General features: G+C 41.5%; 10 protein-coding genes across 10 annotated transcripts, besides 7 other annotated features; 7 read left to right on the forward strand and 3 right to left on the reverse strand.

Annotated features, from left to right (window-relative positions):
• Positions 1–65: 65 nt before the first annotated feature.
• On the forward strand, positions 66–1,732 carry TSTA_051760 (pogo transposable element, putative; the record flags this gene model as incomplete). Its single annotated transcript, XM_002485647.1, has 2 exons — positions 66–620; positions 665–1,732. 2 exons carry the CDS (start codon positions 66–68, stop codon positions 1,730–1,732), a joined length of 1,623 nt encoding a protein of 540 aa, XP_002485692.1.
• Positions 111–626: a mobile genetic element.
• Positions 662–1,597: a mobile genetic element.
• Positions 1,733–2,605: 873 nt separating the features above from the next.
• Positions 2,606–2,943, forward strand: TSTA_051770 (uncharacterized protein; the record flags this gene model as incomplete). The annotated part of the gene is made up of 2 exons (XM_002485648.1): positions 2,606–2,609; positions 2,669–2,943. The coding sequence occupies 2 exons, from the start codon at positions 2,606–2,608 to the stop codon at positions 2,941–2,943; spliced, it is 279 nt and encodes a 92-aa protein (XP_002485693.1).
• A 1,141-nt stretch (positions 2,944–4,084) lies between these two features.
• TSTA_051780 (uncharacterized protein) lies at positions 4,085–4,685 on the reverse strand (the record flags this gene model as incomplete). Its single annotated transcript, XM_002485649.1, has 2 exons — positions 4,134–4,685; positions 4,085–4,105 (listed from the first exon to the last, which is right to left on the reverse strand). Exons 1-2 carry the CDS (start codon positions 4,581–4,583, stop codon positions 4,085–4,087), a joined length of 471 nt encoding a protein of 156 aa, XP_002485694.1. The 5' UTR covers positions 4,584–4,685.
• A 4,598-nt stretch (positions 4,686–9,283) lies between these two features.
• Positions 9,284–10,191, forward strand: TSTA_051790 (uncharacterized protein; the record flags this gene model as incomplete). Its single annotated transcript, XM_002485650.1, has 2 exons — positions 9,284–9,871; positions 9,984–10,191. The coding sequence occupies 2 exons, from the start codon at positions 9,284–9,286 to the stop codon at positions 10,137–10,139; spliced, it is 744 nt and encodes a 247-aa protein (XP_002485695.1). The 3' UTR covers positions 10,140–10,191.
• Positions 9,293–10,798: a mobile genetic element.
• TSTA_051800 (uncharacterized protein) lies at positions 10,442–10,966 on the forward strand (the record flags this gene model as incomplete). Its single annotated transcript, XM_002485651.1, has 2 exons — positions 10,442–10,735; positions 10,778–10,966. The coding sequence occupies 2 exons, from the start codon at positions 10,442–10,444 to the stop codon at positions 10,964–10,966; spliced, it is 483 nt and encodes a 160-aa protein (XP_002485696.1).
• A 216-nt stretch (positions 10,967–11,182) lies between these two features.
• TSTA_051810 (uncharacterized protein) lies at positions 11,183–11,581 on the forward strand (the record flags this gene model as incomplete). Its single annotated transcript, XM_002485652.1, has 2 exons — positions 11,183–11,359; positions 11,399–11,581. The coding sequence occupies 2 exons, from the start codon at positions 11,183–11,185 to the stop codon at positions 11,579–11,581; spliced, it is 360 nt and encodes a 119-aa protein (XP_002485697.1).
• A 1,382-nt stretch (positions 11,582–12,963) lies between these two features.
• On the forward strand, positions 12,964–13,812 carry TSTA_051820 (retrovirus polyprotein, putative; the record flags this gene model as incomplete). Its single annotated transcript, XM_002485653.1, has 3 exons — positions 12,964–13,064; positions 13,269–13,340; positions 13,374–13,812. The coding sequence occupies 3 exons, from the start codon at positions 12,964–12,966 to the stop codon at positions 13,810–13,812; spliced, it is 612 nt and encodes a 203-aa protein (XP_002485698.1).
• Positions 13,414–16,047: a mobile genetic element.
• On the forward strand, positions 14,686–15,096 carry TSTA_051830 (uncharacterized protein; the record flags this gene model as incomplete). The annotated part of the gene is made up of 2 exons (XM_002485654.1): positions 14,686–14,938; positions 15,008–15,096. 2 exons carry the CDS (start codon positions 14,686–14,688, stop codon positions 15,094–15,096), a joined length of 342 nt encoding a protein of 113 aa, XP_002485699.1.
• Positions 16,048–17,942: 1,895 nt separating the features above from the next.
• Positions 17,943–18,961, reverse strand: TSTA_051840 (uncharacterized protein; the record flags this gene model as incomplete). Its single annotated transcript, XM_002485655.1, has 2 exons — positions 17,943–18,505; positions 18,850–18,961. 2 exons carry the CDS (start codon positions 18,959–18,961, stop codon positions 17,943–17,945), a joined length of 675 nt encoding a protein of 224 aa, XP_002485700.1.
• Positions 18,303–18,488: a mobile genetic element.
• Positions 18,560–19,318: a mobile genetic element.
• Positions 19,280–20,709, reverse strand: TSTA_051850 (uncharacterized protein; the record flags this gene model as incomplete). The annotated part of the gene is made up of 4 exons (XM_002485656.1): positions 19,280–19,318; positions 19,394–20,098; positions 20,170–20,336; positions 20,454–20,709. 4 exons carry the CDS (start codon positions 20,707–20,709, stop codon positions 19,280–19,282), a joined length of 1,167 nt encoding a protein of 388 aa, XP_002485701.1.
• Positions 19,484–20,056: a mobile genetic element.
• Positions 20,710–22,719: the final 2,010 nt, after the last annotated feature.

A 22,719-nucleotide genomic window follows, 5' to 3' on the forward strand; every position in this document is an offset into this window, starting at 1 on the left:
GCGACCCGCCCACCTCCCCGAAAAATAACTCTCTATATTGATTTCTCATATTTCAACGCGTCAAAATGCCACCAATTCGCAAGAAAGATCCCTTAAAATCTGCTCAGATAGAGGGAAAGATTCAGTTAGCTATTTCTGATTTGAAAAATGGAAGAATTTCCAATATTCGTGAAGCTACAAGGATTTATGATATTCCTCGTACGACTCTCCGAGATCGACTCAAAGGCATTGAATATAAAGGTGAAAAGCGCGCCAACCACCATAAATTGACTCAATCTGAGGAGGATTCACTTGTCAAATGGGTTCTTGATTTAGATCGACGTGGATTACCTCCCCGACATTCTCTTGTACGAGAAATGGTCAATTATCTTCTACAACAACATGGAAAATCACAAGTTGGAAAAAACTGGGTGACCAATCTGATTAAACGCCGTCCGGAGATTGATTCTAAATTCGCAAGGAAATATAACTATGAACGTGCCAAATGTGAAGATCCAAAGATAATTCAAGAACATTTTGACCGCGTACGAGCTGCTATATCTGAGTATGGAATCTTACCAGAAGATATCTATAACTTTGATGAGACTGGCTTTGCTATGGGACTCTGTGCATCTGCGAAGGTTATACTGGAAGCGATCGATATGCTCAGCCAAAGCTTTTACAGCCTGGAAATCGAGAATGGGTGACTGCAATTGAAGCAACAAATTCAACTGGTTGGGCGTTACCTTCGTACATTATTTTCAAAGCAAAGAAAAACGTACGATTAGGTTGGTTTGAGGATCTTCCAGATGATTGGAGAATCAATATTAGCGATAATGGTTGGACAACAGATCAAATAGGATTAGAATGGCTTAAAACCCATTTTATTCCTAATATTAATGATCGTACAATGGGAAAATACCGAATGTTGATTCTTGATGGCCATGGAAGCCATTTGACTCCAGAATTTGATCGTACATGCACTGAGAATAATATTATTCCAATCTGCATGCCACCTCATTCTTCGCATCTATTACAGCCTCTTGATGTTGGCTGTTTTGCAGTTTTAAAACGGTATTATGGGCAGGTTGTTGAGCAACGAATGAGGCTTGGATTCAATCATATCGACAAAATGGACTTTTTAACAGCATTTCCACAGGCTCGTACAGTGGCATATAAAGCTCAATCTATTCAGAATAGCTTCGCAGCCACTGGATTAGTGCCTTTCAATCCAGATCGAGTTCTTCAATATCTTAATATTCAATTGAAGACTCCAACCCCCCCTCCAAGTCGATCAAGCAATACAGCATCATCCTGCTTACAAACACCTCAAAATATACGCCAATTTGTACGCCAGTCAACTACAATCAATAAACATATAAATGAGCGCACAGGAAATCAGAATCAAGAAATCAATCAGGCAGTTATACGGTTGTCAAAAGCCTACGAAATACTAGCGAATGATACTTTACTCGTACGGAAAGAAAACCATGATTTACGAGCTGCGAATGAAAAAGAGAAGCAAAAACGCCAAAAATCTAAGAAACAGATATCTATTGAGCATGGGATTACTAGTGAAGAAGCTCAAGCGCTTGTACAAGGTCAGGTTGAGGCATCTCAAGCTGTTACGGCTGCTCCAGTTGAGCCGGAGCTCCCAGCTTCTCAAGCAGTCGTACGCCGCCAATTTCGCTGCAGTGGTTGTGGTGTTGAAGGACATAAAATTAATCGATGTCCTAATCGTACTACTAATTAATTTTTTGTATATAATTTGTATGTGATTAAGAAATTGTGATTTGAAATCAATATAGAGAGTTATTTTTCGGGGAGGTGGGCGGGTCGCTTGGGTGGGCGGTTCGCTTGGGAATTACGTTAAAGGGTATTGTTGGATTAGCTAAGCTGATTCAACCAATCAGACAGAAGAGATTTGTCAGCCAATAATAGCGAGCCACACATTGATCCACCGAATAGGGAGTAAAAGATATCTTCCACCTGGACTGTACTTAGAGACAAGAACAAGAACAACAAGGGGATCAAGGATTCCATACTTTTGCATACATAATTTGATACGTTGAGATATACCGTTAGAGATTGTTACGTACAATCCAACAGGTATACGAAACAACGGGATACCATTGGAGGAATCAATGATAGTATTGTAGTATGAATATCGTAGTATGCTACGATACTACGATATACGGTATACAGAACGTGGAGGACTGGATATATAAGGACGCTCATTTACCATCATGTATTTAGTTCTTCATAGCTCTTTGACATAAGTCACTTGAATACAACAGTGAGAGTCAGCAAGGCATTCGAACTCGTACGGGCACCAGGCTGTACAGGGGATCTCTTCTATCTTAGTTTTGTTACTATTTCAGTTATCATCCCAGCATCGTCCATACTCGTTACTTACAACTCGTCACGCTCCACTGATCATTGGTCAGAACCTGTGCGAGGTTCAAGTTGTCCTAACGTATCAGGACGCACCGCTGTTAAAACTAAGGTGGATCCAGGTCCGTGACAGAAGGAGATCTTACACAAGCCACAAAGCTTGTTATGGAAGCAGCACAGAAACTGATCATATGAAATGATATTCTTGAACACCAATACAAAGGCCTAGTTAATGCGTTAGTTAATGAGAAGAATCGCCAAAGACGAGGCAGGCCTTTAGGTCTTACTAATAAAGAGAACCCTGGTGAAGCCCAGTTCTTCTTGCCGAGCAAAGTTGAAGCTGCCAAACAGCGCATTCAAGATATTGAATCCCAGAAAGAGCAGGATAAGATTAATGCAGCAATTCTTCGTACACAAGAAGCACTTGAACGCGAAAGGAGAGATCGAAAGAACCAAGAAAAGCGAGAAAGTCGGATCCGTGAGCGAGAAGCGAAGAAGCAACAAAAAGAGCTTGAAAAAGAGCAGCGTCGCATAGCGCGGGAGACTAAAAGACAAGCTAAAGATGATTAGGAAATGCAAAAGAGGCAGACACAGCTTAAAGGAAGATGATCTAAGCGTGTCACAGAGGGCAGTGAGGAGGTTTCTTCAAAGAAACAGAAAATAGAGGTGACTCGTTCAGGCCGAGAAATTAATTTACCCGTGCGGTTTAGGGATTAAATAATTATATATAGCTATCCGGTACATCATTTCCTGCACTGTAGTAAATTTTGATACTTATAACTTTATTTGCTATGGAGATATCACCGAATTGCGTGGTAGAGTAATTTGCGGAGAAGAGTGCATCCGGTGATAGAGCGCATCCGGTGAGCGCTTAATACAGTAATGTTAGATTACTGTGTGCACAAAGCCGAACACGCAACGAAAGGCCAGCCGTCCGTGTCCTGGATTGCACTTTGTACCGTATTATCAGTAGTTGGTGGATCTACTACTGCTCTAGTCTTTATAAACGAAAGACGATGGATTCAAGATATTACTGAAATAACTGCTAGAATGAAACAATTCCCCAACTATAGCTTGTTATATGGTGCCCATATGAAGCTAGATTTGGCACAGTCTTTGCGTGCGGAGAGCCTGGGCTAGAAGATGCCAGAGCAGTGGTCAGAATAGCATACATTTGAGATTCCGCCGATCGAGAAATTTTTTTCAATGTCATTCTTGGAATATGTATTTTGCTTGCGTCTTTTATCGGCTCGAGAGGAAGCAGCCTCGTAATCATAATCAATGGCGATGCCACCATTGAAATTCCTGTTAATAGCATCAATAGGTTGCGTAGCATGGAAACTCAAGACACCCGCATGTTGGAGCAAGACAGATATCACGTCGACTCCATCAGCAAAGATATTTGACCTAAAGGACTGCCATTTCCTTTGCAGAAATGATCTTATAACAGAAAATTAAGATAGAGCCACTACTACAAAGTGTGACGGTTCAGCCATAGACCGCAGTGCCTGAGGCAGCAGGCCAGGTAACCGCGCCGTTTGCTTGCACATAAACAGCTTCAATTTCTCTCTACATGATAATTTTCCTCTCTAAGCTTAGGTTTCTCAATAGTTAAGACTGATTTGATCAGTATTGAATGGTCCTTCTCATAAATGAGCTCAAGAGAATGAATGCATCTGATTCAATGTGCGTTATAAGCCAAGCACAATTGTCAAAGATCATATTGCCAGAACTGGCAATCTCAAAATATCCGAAGACACATTATCCCATGCGGCCCATCCATCGTCGCCCATATCATGACCAATCTCGTTGCCTTTCAGTTTAACAACAAAGGCGTCCCCAGCAAACGCGCGCTCCCTGCCAAAGATTGCCTTGGGAAAGTTTCTATTTTCGGGTAACGACTCAAGATCAAACGAATAAAATAACACGTAAAACCCGTTGCAGTTGCTGATCGGTTGGTTCTCGAGCCTGAAGGTCTCAATATCTCGCCACTGCCACGCCCGTGCAGTTTTCCAGAACTCTCGCAGGTCAGGCACGTGGCCCCAAGATCCGTCAAGACCATCGCGTACATCGTCAGTTGTCGTTGTGAGAGATACGAGTTGTGCCTTGGAACCGTCGGCTGGGAATCTGATGCCTGTGATGGTGACTGGTGTTGGGGCTGGGCGAGGCGGCAGCTGCCTGCTGAGCAGGAAATCGACTAATCTCTGCATGTCAATGCACCTCGCGAAAATCAGATTCTCATAAGGCTAAACTACCGGTCGAGGAAGTACTAGAACGTGTAGACGAAGAGACGGGCTGCCCTAGCCGTCGTCGGATTAAAAAAAAGCCGACCAACGTAATTGTGTCGGAAAATGCTGTTAGGTAACCCGGATATCCGGCGAGGCAGAAGCCTTGAACCTTCAAGGTTTACCCCTCATGATAGTGTCAGAAAGATCGTCTTGTTCTGTTGAAGATCTACTCCACGTCAGGGCAATACTTGGGCACCTACATAGTACATCTCAGTCAATCAGAAGCTACCTTATCAGAGCTCAAAATTATCCTCATATTTACCCCTCATGACAGTTCACAAATCACCCCGCCAAAAATGTCTATAAAAACCCTTCTTGGAAACTCATGTATGCACAGAGAGGACACACAACACAATACATACAGGTCTTGCTGGTCACTTCTTTTCTTTTCATCCCAGTAAAAACCTCCTCAGGATTTGCCTGGAATAAACCTACCAATCCGACAAACTTAGCAGAAATTCGCGGATTTTGTCCATGGTCTCTCATCCACGACTCGCTTGCAACAACCAAGCAAGAGGCGTGTCGCGCTCCGCATCTTCGGCATTGACATTCGCCCCGCGCTCAACCAAATTTCACAGCGTCATACTGACAATACTCAGCGGCCCAAGACAACGCGGTTTGGCGATGGTAATCCTATTTATAGTTTGCGTTGAACCGTACGGCTAAGAAATTTTCCGGAGCTAAGATCAATGTGTCAGATAATCCGAATTTCCAACGAGGTATAGAATCCAAAGGCCATCCTCAAACATATAAAACTTCACCTGGTGCACCTGAAACTCGACTTGAAACGTCATGGCCGTATTCCTTGGAACCCCAAGTCTGTTAGTTGTTACACATCTTGGCAAAATATCTATATAAACCCGGCTTTGGAACCTGATGTACTCGGAGAGGACAGAAAAGAGGAGATATTCACAATCTTGCTAGTCACTTCTTATTTTACCATCCTTGTAAACAATTTTTCAGGATTGGACTGGAGTTAACCCACCAATCCGACATAGTGTAGCTAGCTCAGTTCATGGTTTAGGGTAAATCTGTATCATGGTGCATTTTTATTTCTACATTATTTATAATTACTTTAACGTGGATATTTTTACTTCAATATATCCTTTCTATTATCAATTATGTCTCACTCTTCCAAGAAGTCTGTATCTCCTGAATTGGGAGAGCAATCGCACTTTTTTCCCTCCTATCTTCGCATCCTCACAAATTGGCGGGTAATTCTCTGCACTGAGCATGGATCATGTTATACTCGCCACAGTCTTCCCCAACATCTTCTTCGAAAACACCATATTAAACGACCACAGCGACAGGAAATTGAACAGCATCCAGAATATCAATTAATTGCTAATACTTTAGACGAGGTTATACGGCCTACAGATGGGATTACTGAGATTAATGGCCTTCTAACCACCCTTGGCTTTCTCTGTTATATAGAGCACTGCTCCTATCGATCCTATAGTGCTGGTCACATGCGACAACTTTATAACCAGGAACATGGATGGCGCAAAAGTCAAGGAGTAATGCCTTAGAATCATGCACATCTTCAAACATTATTTCAGGAAAAGGAACAAATTCGTTACTTTATGGTAGTACCGGTTGGTCTATTCTCATCACCACGTGCCTCTCTACATATCAATAACGCATCTACTCTTATAAGCAATGATCCTCCTTCCTTAGATACCCTCCTCCAAGAATACCGCACATTTCAAACTCAGAACTTAGTGTCACATACTGTGAATGATAGTCAGCATGTCTCTGAAATCACTCCATGGTTGCGAACAACCGGCATTCATTTTCACCTTACTGGATTGGATCTAGAAACTGCGGGAGATCTTTATAGTAATCGTGATGAAATACGATTAGATCTCATCTGCGCCAGCGTGGACCGAACCTGGAGAAAGACGGAACAGCTGCTGCATCACAACCATGCTGAAAATGCGGCTCAACATCAAGTATACTATCAATGGCAGCAAGCTAATGCAAGTGTATGGCGACGTGATACCAACCCATTTAAATCTGCACTGCGCCTTCTTATTGACTTCACAGAGAAATACTCACATACCACATACACCGCTGGGAATATCCGGGGATTAGCCCTCTATATTGACAATTCAATCGCCGCACTAGCGGCAGGAGCAAAGGAGTTGGCAATAGATGCCATATTTGGAATGAACAATGCTGGAATGGATTTATTTGCTGTTCTTGCAGAGCTTGATGGAACTGGGGTCCCTTTAGCCTATCTTTTTGTTGAAATACTCAGTTCAGAGGATGGTACTAAGCGTACAGATGCGGGAGCAATGACTTATCTTCTCTATCAATTTTTAACACCATTAAGAGTATCAGGATTTAATCCAACCTTCTTTGGATGTGATAAGGATAAGTCTGAGGTTACTGCTATTCAGCAGGTATAGCCAACAACGACAATCCAATTATATTTCTAGCATATAAGACGCGCAATTCGAGCAAAATTTAAAGACTCAAATAAGATGAATACTCAGACTCACTACTTTCCTGGTGATGCTCAAAAGCTTATTTTAAACCTCGAAATATGCTGGGGCTCATTGCCAGTACACAGACCAGATGGAATTCATCGCTATGGGAGGTGCCAGTGTGAGTCATAATCTATTAAATTTGAGGAAAAAGGTCGCATTGAAACTTCCAGCGTCACTAAGCGGGATACAGTTTTGGAGATCTTTAGTCGTCACTATAATGCACATTCTTTGATCCCAGATCACAATGGCACATATCGTTCACCAGAGAATATTTACAAAGAATGTATCACTAAGATATATTCGTGGTGCCGAGCTCGAAATTACTTCCAATTATGGGCTTACTTATATATTAATTGGTATAAACCTGGTTAATGGGAGCTATGGGCCCGATCAGCGAATGGTAGAGAGATACCAATTCTTAAGACAACAATGATTGTTGAATCTCACTGGCAAAAGATCAAGCATAATTACCTTCACCGGTTCAATCATCCTCGCATCGACCCAGTCATCTGGGTGTTAATATCTCGAGTTATACCATATACACTGAACAGAATGGAGGCAATCCACAATAATGACAATCGAAAAGCTTCTGCAAGCTGGAGAAAGGCATTTAAAAAGGAATGGAAACAACTTAAGGATCGTGAAATTAATCCTAAAAGCATTCAAAAATATCACATAAACCCAGTATTGTGGACATGTGCTTGTGATGCATTCCTATCAAGCCGATTCTTAATATGCAAGCATATCATACATTGCTATGATCCTATCACAGACCCTATTACATTCCTTACTAGGGTTCACAGACAGAGGGTCAGTCCATTCTGGGTTAATAAGCATCTCGTGTTACGCCCAGAATATAGAAAAATTGAGACAGTGACAGATTCTGATGCAGACTCTGATTCGGAGTCAGATATTGATCTAGAAGCTTTGCAGGAAGATCAATTGACAGCAATAGATGATGAGGTCCCAGCAGAAATTGATGTGGAGGGATTTATTTCCATGATGCAATTAGCAATGGATATATTCTACGAACAGAATAAGAAGTTTCTTAAGAGGTTCATTGCTGCTAATGGAGTGACGTGAACGGGCAGAATATGAGCACAACCTAGCCATCCACTATGGCTTGATTGCTTCTGCAAACCAGTTGATGAAAAATGCCGTGATCCGTGACTGACTGGCTGCAGAAAAGAATGTTCTCAGTTTTAAGATAGAAGTAGCAGGCTTGATGAATCATTTCCTATATCTGGTGATACGCGGGATTTGCGACTATTCTGACTTTCACAAGAACAAAGAGTGGCAAGGATATGTGGCAATGGCTGCGGCTGCTTATGCTAAAGATCTCTTGTCCCGCATTCCACCAAGTAGGGTTGAAGTGGGGAAGAGAATCATTGACATCCTTGCCTCCAGTTAGTAGTTTCAAGCAGATCTTGCAAAGTTCTCTACTAACGAAATCCAGTTAAACTCGGCAAATTCATCGTCCTCCGACAGTTCGCCATCTGTATCATCAGCCGGCATATTACCGAAACTATTAATTTCACCCTGTTTATTTGTAGGGTAAGACTCCATGAGCTGCAAGTAGTACTCGGGCGGTGGTGTCGGTCGCGGATCGTTGTGAGCAGTTTTGGATAGGGAACGAAGCCGAATGTCAATGTCAATAGAATTTCCTAGAATCGCACCACTCGGAACAGCAGGTGATGCCATACTAAGCGGTAGGCTACATGGCAAGCTCATGATTTAATCAAATTTCATGCGAAGGGAGATAGAATGAATGCGTGAAATGTCGAGCCAGAAACGTCGGGTCAGAAACTTGAGCTTTTGATCTAGTCAGACGAAGCAGTAATTCAACTTGGAAACTCGAAGTAGAATGTGAGCTCAAGCCTAGAATGTAACACTTGGAATCACCACAATAAGTAATATTTTCGGTTGGCAGCGTGTCGTATCCCTTTATATCTACGACCGTAAATCAGGCATCCAGCAACTAGTGGGTCCGATCGTCAGAACCCAGTTAAGCTAACTACTTGTCGCGTCGCCTCCCCCCACCCTAGACCGGGTGGTGGTCGGCCCGGACTCAAGGGCCAAAATTTTCAAAATCTCAACTTGGCATTTACAAACGTCAAAACCAGAGCCAAAATGACCCCTAAATTATATAAAGAAGAGGAGGAATTGATTGCAAAGGCCCTCAGTGCGTGTCAACACGAAATAAAGCCGAATTTTAGCAAATTATCGCGTGAATATGGGGTGTCTCGCAAAAAACTGTCCCGTCGGTGGCATGGCTTACCCTCTCGCTCAACACGCCCACCTACGAGGCGCCTACTATCTCTAGATCAAGAAAAGGCACTTATTCTATGGATTGAGTATCTAGATAATATAGGCGCGCCTCCTACGAATCAGCAAATTGAAGAAAGTGCGAATTATTTGCTCGGCAAAGATTTCAGTGGTCCAGGAGAGGCCCCTCGTGCCGGAAAAAATTGGGTACACGATTTTATCAAGCGCCTGCCAAAACAATATGTACGAATCGTTCAAAAACCTCAAGAAAAGGAACGTACCGTTGCAGAGCATTATGGTGAGGTTGAGCGCTGGTTTATTGACCTCGAGCTCGCTATACAACAATACAAAATTCGCCCTCAAAATCTGTGGAACTTCGACGAGACTGGATTCATTGTTGGACAAGGAAAAGATGAAGTGGTGGTAACAGCATATCCAAAAACATCAAAAAGGGTATCTAGCCTGTCCTCTTGAGAATCAATTACTGTCATTAAAAGTATAAATGCCGAAGAAAGATTATACCACCTTTATTGATTCCAAAAGGCAAGTCCATTTGGAGGAATAGTACCGGCATATAAAAGATGACGACTGGCTAGTTGCACCTGCTTCGAATGGATTTATCACAGATGAGATCGCATTCAAATGGCTTCACACTTTGACCACTTCTCTAGGCCTGGGGCCTTCCCGGATTGGCGGTTACTTCTTATGGATAATTATATAACTTATCTTACTATATAGTTTGTGCAATATTGTGAAATTTGGTACATTCGCCCATTCCGATTTCCGCCTCATTCTACGCATTTTTTACAACCACTCGATGGAGTGCCATTTCAGCAATATAAACATGTTCATGGACGGGTTATAAATAAGATTGCACGCTTGGGTAGCTTCAATTTTGATAAAAATGACTTTTTTGAAGAATTACGCGATATCCGGATAAAGACATTTACCACACGAACGATTCGGCACGGCTGGAGAGAGTGAGGAATTTGGCCTCTTAATCCTTGGCTTATACTTGATATGATGCTTCAGCCAGAGGAAGCATTTGAAGCACTTGTTGCTGAAGGGGATGCACTAAAAATATATGGCGAGGCGGATGACACTATTCCCAGCTCACCAACTACAAAATCAATATCTCCACCGTCAACCGCCGTAAAACTACGTCGCTATGTCAATAAGATTGAAAAATCGATTGACGGTATAAAGGATATTCTTGACGAAGTAAGCCCGGGCCTTTCACGCCATATAAAAGTGGTTAATCAAGGCAGTCTCACCTTGGCCGAATTAGGCGATCTACACCGTGAGAGCTTTGCCAAGGTTCGTGATATAGCAACGCGCAAGAATCAAAAAACTACAAAGCGCCAAGTCAAAGCGAGTGGTGCACTCTATGCAAAAGATGCGAATCGCCTCATAAAACGCCGTCATGATGGGGATTTGTTGAAAATCTATAAGAGCCATGTCGTTGGCGTGCCGCAGCCGATGGAAGAAGTGGCTTCAACAGAGCCTCAAAACAGCGGGTTTTTCTTTGATACTCAGGGAGATAGGTGAACAATGCTTGTATTTAATACCTGTCTAGTTTTTATATGCAATTTATATGGCGTTGGTGGACTGTAAAACATTTTACATGAGACTTCATATTTTTTGGCCCTTGAGTCCGGGCCGACCACCACCCGGTCTAGGGTGGGGGGAGGCGACGCGACAAGTATCCCAATTCTCAAGATTTCGAAAACCAAATAGAACCGAACCGACAGAACAGAACTCGCGATGCCTCGTGTCAGCCAGCTGCCTGAAGAGGTACTCGCCAACTTGCGAGAGGACTATCTTCTTTCGTATATGGAAGAATTCGACAAGGCAGATCTAGAAGCCATCTTCGAGAAAACTTACACAGAAGAAGAATTCGTCAAAGAGGCAGAAGAGAATCCTTACTATCTCTTTGCCAATGTCCTCCGTCGACAACAGCACTTGCTCTAACTGTATGAGGAAGCTGCTGCTGCTCACAATGAGATGGTTGAGAATCTTGATGCTCTAGGTGGAGTGAATACCAATCAGAATCAGAATCAGAAAGAAGAACTTACCCAACTTAAGAAAGAACTGAAAGAGGCTTATCGCGAGGCCAAGCAAAATGCCGACAATATTGTTGAACTGCAAGAAGAACATAACTAGTATATATAAGCTTTTACTAAGTTACACCTCTAAACTGGTAGTTGGGGTGGTAGCGAGGGAGATACACCAAGACTAACCTTCACGCTAAAATCCACCAAGTTGCCTAAAGGAGCAAAGCTCTTAGACAGTGTCAATCCAACCTTTGAGTCTTGATTAATTAATATGGAAGGAACCCTAGAGAGCAACGCAGATCACTATCCAAATATAAAGGATTAAATTCTTTTTATAAAGAAAATGTATGAGGGTTAGATAGCTAAGCATTTAATGCCCCGTCTTTGCAAGAACTCTCCTCATCCCTTCATAGATGCTGACAACATGTTTAACCACTTAAAGACTATTTTTAAAGATGTTAATTAAGTCACTAATGCAAAAGCTAGATATTATGCTGTTCAGATGACGAGCAAGATGAAATTCCAGGATTTCCTAACTAAATTCACTTATAAAGCTCAAGAATCCAAGACTGACATTCAATCTTGGAAGGAAGACCTTTATAGCAAGCTGAGCTTTGAGCTGTAGTATAAGTTGACTGATGAAGCAGATAACCCAGACCTTGACTGGGCTGGTTTTGTAAGAAAAGTTACAAAGACAGTAAATTGCCTTAAAGTAATTTCTGCTGTTGAGAGCAAAGTATACCATCGCAGTATGAATACAAATTTGAGTGCTAGTTCCAACGCTAGTAATTCTATTTGCTTAACCCCTGCAAACTATCTCTTCCCTACTCTCTCTGCTGCTGATAGTAGTTTATCAAACAAGGATGATAAGAAAGGTGAATAGGTGGATAATATAGCTCGTGCTCTGCTTATAAAAGAGGGCAAATACTTCAAATATTGCCAAACTGGTCACATTGGTCGAGATTGTCCTAATAATGATAAGCCAGCTGCAAAGAAGAGTTCAGACCTTAAGAAGCTAGAAAAGATAGATGAAGCGAGCTCAGTCAACTCTAATTTGGAATTAGAAAACAAGTAAGCCTAGAAAAAGTCTCCTTCTTAGGCTCAATAGAAGTCAGCATGTGTGATATAGATCTTAGTCAATTAATTGGATGTGAAAAGGATAGTTTCATAATACTAATTTAAATAGCGAAGAATACACATTTAATTACTGCACGGGCACTTGCTGATACTAGAGTAAATAGACTAGTATTTATAGATACTAATTTCACTATATTGTTGAGCAGATTCCTCAAGGTGAGGACTCATCAGTTAGAAAATAAATATGCTATAAGAGGATATAATGGCAAGACTGCAATCCCAATTACTCATGCTATCATATTCATATTTATTATGAATAGACATTGTTAGCTAGATGTGCCATTCCTCATTGTCAATTTAGACAAGCATAATGTGATCCTAAGGAAGATATGGTTTGCAAAGCATAACATTCTCATGGACTATGCAAAGAAGCAACTGTTATGGCCAGAGGAAGTCTCTTTAAAGAATGAGATTGTTACCAAGGGATATATGCAATTACCTCAGCAGATTCTAAAGTAATAGAATAAAATCAATCCTGATCATTAAAAAGATGCCGACCGACGAGACCAGGCTTTCGAGAAGTAATAGCTAAGACCTATTCCCATGGAATATGGCCAATCATATAAGAAGAACTATGAGGCTACACTCCTAAGGATAAACTGATTTATCAAGGAATTAATGAAGGATTAGGAGGATCCGCCTCTACTTCCAATTCGAAGAAATCCTAAAGCTTATAAGTTAGTGGAACTTGACATCACTATCATTAGGGGAAATGGTTTCCATCACTTAGTGTAGCAGAAGAAGAGTCAAATCTTCTTTACCAGCTTATATGAGATCGATAAGATCATTAAGGATAAAAAGATCCTAGAGGAAAAACTAGAAGAAGAGGAAATCAGGAAAAAGCTATCAGCTTATCTAAAAGACTTTGTAGATATCTTCTCCAAGCATGAATTGGACAAGTTGCCTCCGCACCGGCCTTATAACTATAAAATTGAGTTGGAAAAGCCGAACGAGTTGAGTTATAACTCTCTCTATAAGATGTCGAGAGATGAACTAGAAGCAGCGCAAGAGTACATTATTGATAACCTGAATAAAGGATTCCTTGAGCCTAGTAGCTTACTATTTGCAGCACCAATTATTATAGCATTGAAGCTAGGAGAAGGATTGCGTTTCTGTGTTAACTACCGCAAGCTTAACCAATTAACTAAGAAGGACTGGTATCCTTTACCACTAATCAATAAGGTTTTTAAGTGTCTAAGTTGAGCACACATCTTCACGAAGCTTGACATTAGACAAGATTTCCATAGGATTTGTATGGATCCAGACTCTAAGGAATACACTACTTTTTGGTGTCAATATGGTACCTACAAGTATAAAGTTATGCCCTTTGGATTGACTAATAGTCCTACGACTTTCCAGCGATTCATGAATGATATCTTTATGGATTGCCTTGATAGATTTCTGATTGCTTTCGTGGATAATCTGCTCATCTACAGTAAGAACATGGTAGAGCATTAGATTCACATGAAAATAGTGTTGGAACGACTCTAAGCCACTGGATTATAAGCAGCAATTCACAAGTGCAAATTCAGTGTGGAACAAACAAAGTTCCTAGGTTTCATCATGACTAAGGATGGCATTAAGATTAATTAGGAAAAGATTAAGGCTATTACTGAGTGGAAGGCTCCCACCACTATTTTTAGCATTCGGTCTTTCTTAGAATTCTGTGGTTTTTATCAGAAGTTCATACAAGGGTATAGTTGAATAGCAAAGCCATTGAATTACCTAACATGGCAGAATATATCATTTAAATAGATAACTAAGTGTCAAGAAGCTTTTAATAAACTAAAAAGATGCCTTGCCAGTGCACCTGTGTTATGTCACTATCAGCCCGAGTTACCTTCTTAATTAGAAACTGATGCTTTAGATGGAGTTATCACTGCAGTATTCTCTTAATTACAAGAGAATAGTCACTAGCACCCAGTTACATACTTCTCAAAGACAATGACCAACGCATAATTCAATTATAACATTCACAATAAGGAGCTCCTAGCAATTATATCAGCCCTAAAAGAATGGAGGGCTGAGCTGGTGGGCTTATAGAGAGGCAAACAATTTAAGATTCTTTCTAATTATATGGCTCTGCGGTACTTCATGACGACAAAGCGCCTTACTGCTAGACAAGCTAGGTGGTGCAAATTAGTAAATCAATATTACTTTATTATTAAGCACCATCCAGGAAAGGAGAACACGCTGGCGGATACATTAACTTGGAGAGAAAGCACTCCAGTTAACCACAAGAAAGGGTGTATGCAGCTCATGTTGCCAAAGAAGTGCCTAGGGCCTTCACTAGTAAAAGATTCGTTAAGTGTGGTTGAAAAGGAAGAAGGTAGGGAAGATAATAATGAGCCTCCTAATCAGAAGAGTGTTAAGCTATCACCAATAAACACTGCTATAGATGTTATTTCTAGAGTCATCACCATAAATACAAGAAGCCCTGAATGTAAGCAATTCCAAGAGCTTATGAGAACGGGAGACAAGAACTAGATATTATACGAAGAGGTCTTGTTATTCAAAGATTGGGTATTTATTCCAGATGAGGGGGATCTTCGAGCTTAGTTACTAGATGAAATCCATTGTTAACTGTTGACAGCTCACCCAGGTAAGAACAAGATAAAGCAATTAGTTCAAGCACATTACTATTGGATTACCTAGAACAAAGATGTGGAGCAATATATCGATAACTATGTGACATGTAAGCGCACAAACACAAGAAGAGACTTACCGCCAGGACTATTGAATCTATTGCCAATCCCTAGCAGACCATGGCAGTATATCTCCATAGATTTTATAATCTATCCTCCTGACAAGATAGGCTACAACACGATGTTTATAGTGGTTAATTGGTTTGGCAAGACTCTAATATCTATACCATGCCGTAAGAACATTGATGCAAGAGAGTTGGCTAGACTCTAGATAAAGTACGTGTACGCTTGTACAGGATTACTGGACTCTATTGTGTTAGATCGTGGTCCCCAGTTCGTGTCAGAATTCTAGAACAAGGTATACTATATATTAGGAATCAAGATTTTATTGTCTACAGCAGATCATGCTCAGACCAATAGGCAGACAGAGATCGCAAATTAGTATTTATCCTAATACCTGAGACTATATGTTAACCACTTTCAAGATGATTAGTCAGAGTGGTTGTCAATTATCAATTTTGTGGCTACTTCATTGTCTCAAGATTCCACAGGGTTGTCATCATTTATAATTAAAAAGAGGTTTCAACCAAGGATGTTATTTAACTGGAGGAAACCAGATCCATTGAGGAAGTTCACTGTTAATGAGAAGGATATGCGCGTGTGGGTGAAGCAATTTCAAGAAATTTGGGACTTTGCTTGTGGTAATCTAGAGATAGCATAATAGCATCAAAAGAAGCAAGCTGACAAGTACCGACGAGAGGTTGACTTTAACGTGGGAGATGAAGTTATGATATTGATAAAAGGATAGAGAATGAATTGTCTAAGTTGGAAGCTCGCAGACCAAGCTGCAGGTCTCTACAAGATAATTGAAAAAGTCAGCTAGGCCTATCAATTAAAGCTAGACGAAGGAATGCAAATTTACAATATCTTTACACTAAAAAAATTACAGTGTGTGTCATCGACTGAGCCATTAAGAGGTTAGATTTTAGAAAGAGTGAAGCCGGTGGAGATTAATAGTTAGCAGGAGTGGGAGGTAGAGAAAATCCTTAATTCAAAGATGAGATGGAATAAGCTTCATTATCAGGTGAAGTGGCTAGGCTATGATCCTGATCTAAGATGGTATTTGGCGGCAAATTTTAAGAATGCACCGTGTTAATTAAAGTCATTCCATGATTGATATCCAGAGAAGCCAGGACCCCCAGTAAACTTGCAACGATAGATTGAGGCAGTAGAGAGGGACAAATTTATTAACAATGATAGAAAAGATAACGCGATAGAGGAGTTGAAACCAAGTGCTTGGGGACAAGCGTCTTATAGAGATGTCGAGGATTAGGTAAGCTAAACCTAATCAAGGAAAGCCTACAACATTGATACAAAAAAAATTCGAGAATTGAAGTCACAAGATTGAATCTACGAATCAACTTTACAGCTCTGTGTCGAGAATCTTCTATTTGAGATTGCGTGGATGGGATTCTCAAGCATAAATAGTGTCCAACAATCCCCTCAAGATGTAGATAGAAGAGTGGGCAGAATAAGGTCAATATCGATATTTCCACTATAAAGATATCTTTGAGTATTAAGCTTAACTGAGTTTGTGCTAGTGCACTGCAAGTTCCGATAAGAGAGGGGAGTAATGTGATAGTCAGTAATAAGGTTATTCACAGAGTTCGGTTTACGTAGTCACATGCTAGGGTTACGTAGGGGGGTTCATGATTCTGTCACGTGATCACGACAATACATCTTGTTTGCAGATAGCCTCACATTCCTAGCTTTTTGCCTGGCAGATGGCGTAGTGGAAAGCACCATCCAGGAAACACCTACTCGGTAGCTATCTTACTGATTAGAGCGTTGTGGGTTCGAATCCCACGCCCGGCACTCCTACGGGAGACATTTTCCACACCCCTCGGCTTTAGATTAGTACGCAACCTAGCCGATTGACTTCTACGTGATGCTTCTGAGGTTTCTCCCATAGGGTTTCCCTCAGTTCGTGGGACGTGCCTTTATGACACGATTCACGGCGAATGCGCACCAGCGTTCACCCAATACCGCCCGAAGCAGCTATGTAAACGCGCCGAAGGCCCAAATCTACATTAAGACGTCTGTATGTATTTAAAAGTGCTATATATATATGGATAGTGAAACCCAGGACTCACCTCCTGGCGGCCTTTGTCCCACTAGGGAATGGGTAGGGACCATGACAAAAGTTATGGCCTGCGTAGACCTCTGCAAGTCCCATGGGACTGGCCCAATGGGACTGTCCATGGGCGTCCATGGGCGCCCCATGGGACTGAAGCCTGTGTCCATGGGCGGGCGGTACCCTGCTGTCCATGGGCAGGATTTCCATGGGACTGTCCATGGGACTGCAAACAGTGCAAACATAGACGAATCCGCTGTTTGCATAATTTATGCCAAACTAGTCCGTATTTTTAAGTAACAGTATGAAATCAATACAAGTAATACCGCCGCGCTTTTCTTACTTATTGATTCACTACAGTCTACAGAAGCGTCGGACGGTCAGTAGGTGTAGATTATGTTCTTAGAATCGCAAGTTCGCAACCAAGAATCACAAGATTCATAACTGTTATATGACATTCATATCTAGAGCAGTAGAGCTATATATTACTATTATTAGTAATAGTCAAAGCCATCATCTTTTCTCCCTAACCGTGCCTGTACTCTTCGTGATGCTCAATTGCTGGTTCCTAGAAGTGCTTCATCGTCGGTGTGTTCCTCTACTAAGATTATCCTTCTCTTTCTGAGTGCACGCTTACTGGGTTGTGGTAACGCGTTGCTCTTCTTATTTATCGTAGTAGGGTTAGAAACTGTTGTTGCCTCCTCTACTACTTCAGTTAGCTGAATCACTTCCTCGCCATTATTTTCCTCGCCATCATTTTCCTCACTATCACTTTCTTCATGATCACTAATAGGATCAGGTACAATGTCTTGAAGCTCAGCCTCTCGAGCCTCATCTTTTTGCTGTCGATCTTCTAGTGGAATATTAATATCCTCCCTATCATCCTCCACTTTGATATTGAACTTGGAAATACACTGGAACATCATTAGATCCTGAATTGTAGTAGAGTTCAGAGATCCTCGTTGATAGTAGCAGATATCTCGAGCGGAGTTGAAGAGTCGTTCAACTCCTGCACCTGTAGCAGGAATTGAGAAAATATCCCAAGCGACTCTAGCAAGTGTAGGATACTTATCCTCCATCTCTTTCCAGAAATCACATGGTTTCTTCTTCACAGTCCCTAAATAACAGATGTTAATATATAGTAGAAGTACCGAATTATAGACTTACCACTATCAAGATATTCTTGGAGCTCATTTGTAGTAGCCTTTGCCAGTGTCTGTGTTATTTAGCGCGACCCACAGTTAAATAGCCTTTCAATTTCGTCAACTCTTGAAGCAGATGATGTGTTTAGCAAAGAGACCTATGATTGTGACTAGTCTTTAGAGTAATGCTCGAGATAATCCTTTAGAAAATCATGGTATGTCTGGCGCCACTCAAAATTATTATCTGCCCATTCTGATGTTGAAAAGAACTGTAATTTATACTGTGGAGCAAGGATCGTTCCAATCGCATAGAGATTACCATGGATCTCCTGTGTATCATTATAATAAGCTTTCAGCTTTTCTATACCAGCATCGAGTGCAGTAAGCATTTCTTGCTTCCAGGGTACTCGCTTCCATTGAAGCTGGCGCATCGAGCTCTCAAAGTGATCGAAGAGTAGATTGTATACTCGAAAGATATTATGGACTGTTACATCCTTAACCTTCGAAAGTGCTGTAGTCCACTGGTAAAAGGGATGAGTAATACAGATCAAGTAGTCAACCTGACGCTATTCCTCCGCATTGAGTCGAAATTGTGTATGATTATGCTTGATACAGTATCTATCAAAAATCGCTTGAAGACGTTTCGCACGATGTAATATCAAGAATATGGAGTTCCATCGTGTTCTCACATCTTGTATTGGTACTAGCTTTGGTTCTTTGGCTTGGAGGCCGAGGAATGCTGTGCGTCTTTAGGGGCTAGCATTGATAAAAATAGCCAAGCCACGTATCTAGATAATATATTAGATAAGATTGATAAATAGCTTGGGATGATATTTAAAATTGGCTCACGACACTGTACTTACTTTGGCTAGTGTATAACTGATGCCCTTTTCTCTCCGGATTTGCCGTAGTCGCTCTGCTTCTTCATCTGACCAGGCTTGGTCCGGATTATCATTTTTTAGATTCACTTTCATAAGGCATAACAAGTCCTTGAGACTAAGTTGGATAACATGAGCCAGACAGGGTATGCGTACAAGACGAAGCTCCTCTGGGATATCTGGGGACTCGATTGCGTCATTGAACGCCCGTAGTAGGGTTTTGTTATTTGAAGCATTGTCAGTTGTCAATGCCAGTACACGGTCAACTAAGTCATGTTGCTGAAGTGTCTCTAATAAAACCGCACTAAGATTTATACTGGTATGCCGATCATAGAGAGGCTCAAACCCTAGAAGAATCTCACGATATTGCCAATTCTTGTCGATAAAATATCTAGTTATTGCTATAAATGCTTGCTGGAAAGGTGAGGTCCAACAATCAAGAGCTACTGAGATCTTTGCACCAGGTGGGAGATAGGACAGAATTTCTGCTTGTCTCCTCTTGACTTGAAGTCCAAGCTGACGCCGAGCGGTAGTTGGCGAGAGTAGATTCGGCATAGTGGGAGCCAGACAGGCATATTGAATCAGATTGATAAGGCCTTTGTGTGCGAGAAATTGGAATGGGAGGTGTGAATTTGCAATCAGTTCGATTTGAGTTTGAGTCCAATCTTCGTCATTGAATACTTTTATTGTCTTGGTTGGTCGATGAGCCTATGATAGTGTAAATCAGCATCATGAAATCAAGTAGAAGTCGGATTATTTACTGCGAATTGGAGGGATTCTTGGATGTTCTGTTGCTGAGTAGTATCAAATGCTGCTTTCACGCACTTTGCTCCACTCAAATGTCGTTTCATAGAATTCGTACCATTTGATGTCTTCTGTGGATGAGGAAGAGTCTTCCCGCATTGTTTACACATGACTTGAGGGTCTCCTGTTAGATGATTAGCCACCTGGTCATAGTTATTCTAGCATGATGACTGTTTTTTAGCCTCCTAATTAATTTTTTTGTTTGGATAGCACTTTAGGAATTGTGTCCCCATCCACCAACTGATAAAATCATCCTTATTCATTTCAGACCAAAGAACCCAGGACTTTCTCCTATCAGGCCCTACCAGTTGTAACGATTCGGGGATAGGAGAACCTGTGTCGGTCGTAGATAGAAAGGACTTAAAGGAGATTGCTGGTTGATCTTGTGCAAGAGAGGTAGCAGGCGTTGTCATAGAATATGATGTAAAATCGTCAGGAATATCACTCCCAAGAAATGACGAGGGACCAGCATCTGAAAATCGAGAAAGTTGAGACATTATGAGTTTGAGGCAGACTGCTGGTACTGCTCTAGGTAAAGCATCACCTACATAATAAATCAAATAGTTTTTAAATCTCTAACTCTGAATCTTATATGTATATACTATGGCTTTCATCAACTAGCTCTAAGTCTTGACTCTTCACTCTTTAGTATTAGCGTTAGGGGCAACACGTCAGACGTGTTGTTATAATCCACTTGACTATGTGATACGCTATATCCATTGGCTCATACCGATAACTCCCATGGGAGTCCCGCGGGAGTCCTATGGAAATCCCATGGGAGTCCCAAGTCCCATCAATACAGGGTCTAGACGATCCCCCGGGAAGAAAGTCAGGTTTTTATCAATTTTGGTGGTTATCCCATGAATGAAAAACAACGTTATCGTAGCTTTACTATGACTAGAGACTGTCAGAGTAGCAATTTAAGATTCTGGCAGCTTTAAACAATCGTACTATGGATTCTTCAGGATCCATTTAGCGCAAAGACTGACAAGAACACATCGATGATATATTTCCGTGAGAGTTGTATACTGGATATATATATTTCTAGAAGGACTAGCTGGAATCTAGAGCTAAATCAATTGGCTATCGAAGTTCTACTCGGTGTACGGTGTACCCCATCTACTCTGTGCGCTCTAGAGTCTGTACTCTGTGCGTGCTGTATACTCTATCTGCTCAGTGCTGAGTGCTCTATCACTTAGCACTCTGTAAGTCTATGTGCCATTGTGCTCACTCGTGAGTCGTGACTCTGCATACTCCGCTCACTCTGATTTGAGTGTTTAGAATATGAGATATGTTACGGGTATAATACATATGTAAATAACAGCTAATGCCGGGAGTTAGTCAGCACTTTATGCGGCCGAAACAGGTAATGCCCCACAGGTTTATGCAAATTCAGGCAGAAAGTTGGTAGCCTTGGGAGTCCCATGGGAATCCCATGGGACTCCCATGGACGGGCGGAAGCGGCCCGCACAGTCCCATGGACATTTGTCCCATGGGACTGGGCGGGACTTTTTACTAGTCCCATGGGACTTGCAGAGGTCTAGGCCTGCGGCCGTTAAATAGAAACACACACACACACACACATTCCTAGCTTTTTCTTTCTTTCTCCATGTTTGGTATTCTTGTACTTAGCTTCCAATATGACTATTGAATGAGCCCTTACAAACAGCTAATGGTTGGTAGCTTCCATAATACGTTAGCTATATACAGCTAGACAGCACCTAGCGTTAGGGTTTGAAAACGAAGTCTATGTATGCAATTGGAAAGGAGATTTTCAGTGCGACTGTACTCTGTACGGCCATCAGATGAAAAGAGCTTAGTCATGTACAGTACTGTAACTCCGTTTTTTTAAAGTTCTGATTGGCATGTCTGAGCTGAATTCGTCATTTGCGTGCAAGAAAATTCTCGATTTAAGGTGGATCCTATCCGCAAGGAAATCGTATTTGTGCTTTGCAAGCATTTTTTGAACAAATCCCAGCTTCGGCTACTCTGGAGGTGCAAACTACTGTAGCGTTTCCACACTTTTTTTTTTTTCAGACTTCCTTGGCTCTATACCACATACGGGTCTAATATACTTGACAGAGAATATCGAAGAATGCATGATTTCCCTGTGTATGATTCTAGCCGAACGCCACTTTGACGGGTGGATCAACGGATGTGCTATGCTTGCATTAGGGGCTTGTTTCCAATGTCGATGCTTCTTAGATAGACTGAACTCAATTTACTTGCTCAGACAGACCCTTGAAACATTACTTGGGCGCCTGAATCAGCATTTGATCTAGAGCAGGGGTAGATTATTTCTAACTTAAGCTGAACTTCAATTGCCGCTCAGCTGGAGGACTCCTTCACTCGCCTACTGGAACTGAATCATATCAGATAGAGTGCTGCCTTGATCTAGAATCCTAGGTCTTTTTAAACCGGTCATTAGACGTTAATTGTGTAATAAGCAGTAGTTCAGATGTGGGTTGTTCAGCTTGATACGCCGTTTACGGAAGTTGATTGTTCAA

Source organism: Talaromyces stipitatus, genomic scaffold (assembly GCF_000003125.1).
Source record: "Talaromyces stipitatus ATCC 10500 scf_1105507295515 genomic scaffold, whole genome shotgun sequence".
In the NCBI taxonomy this organism is placed as follows: Eukaryota; Fungi; Ascomycota; class Eurotiomycetes; order Eurotiales; family Trichocomaceae; genus Talaromyces; species Talaromyces stipitatus.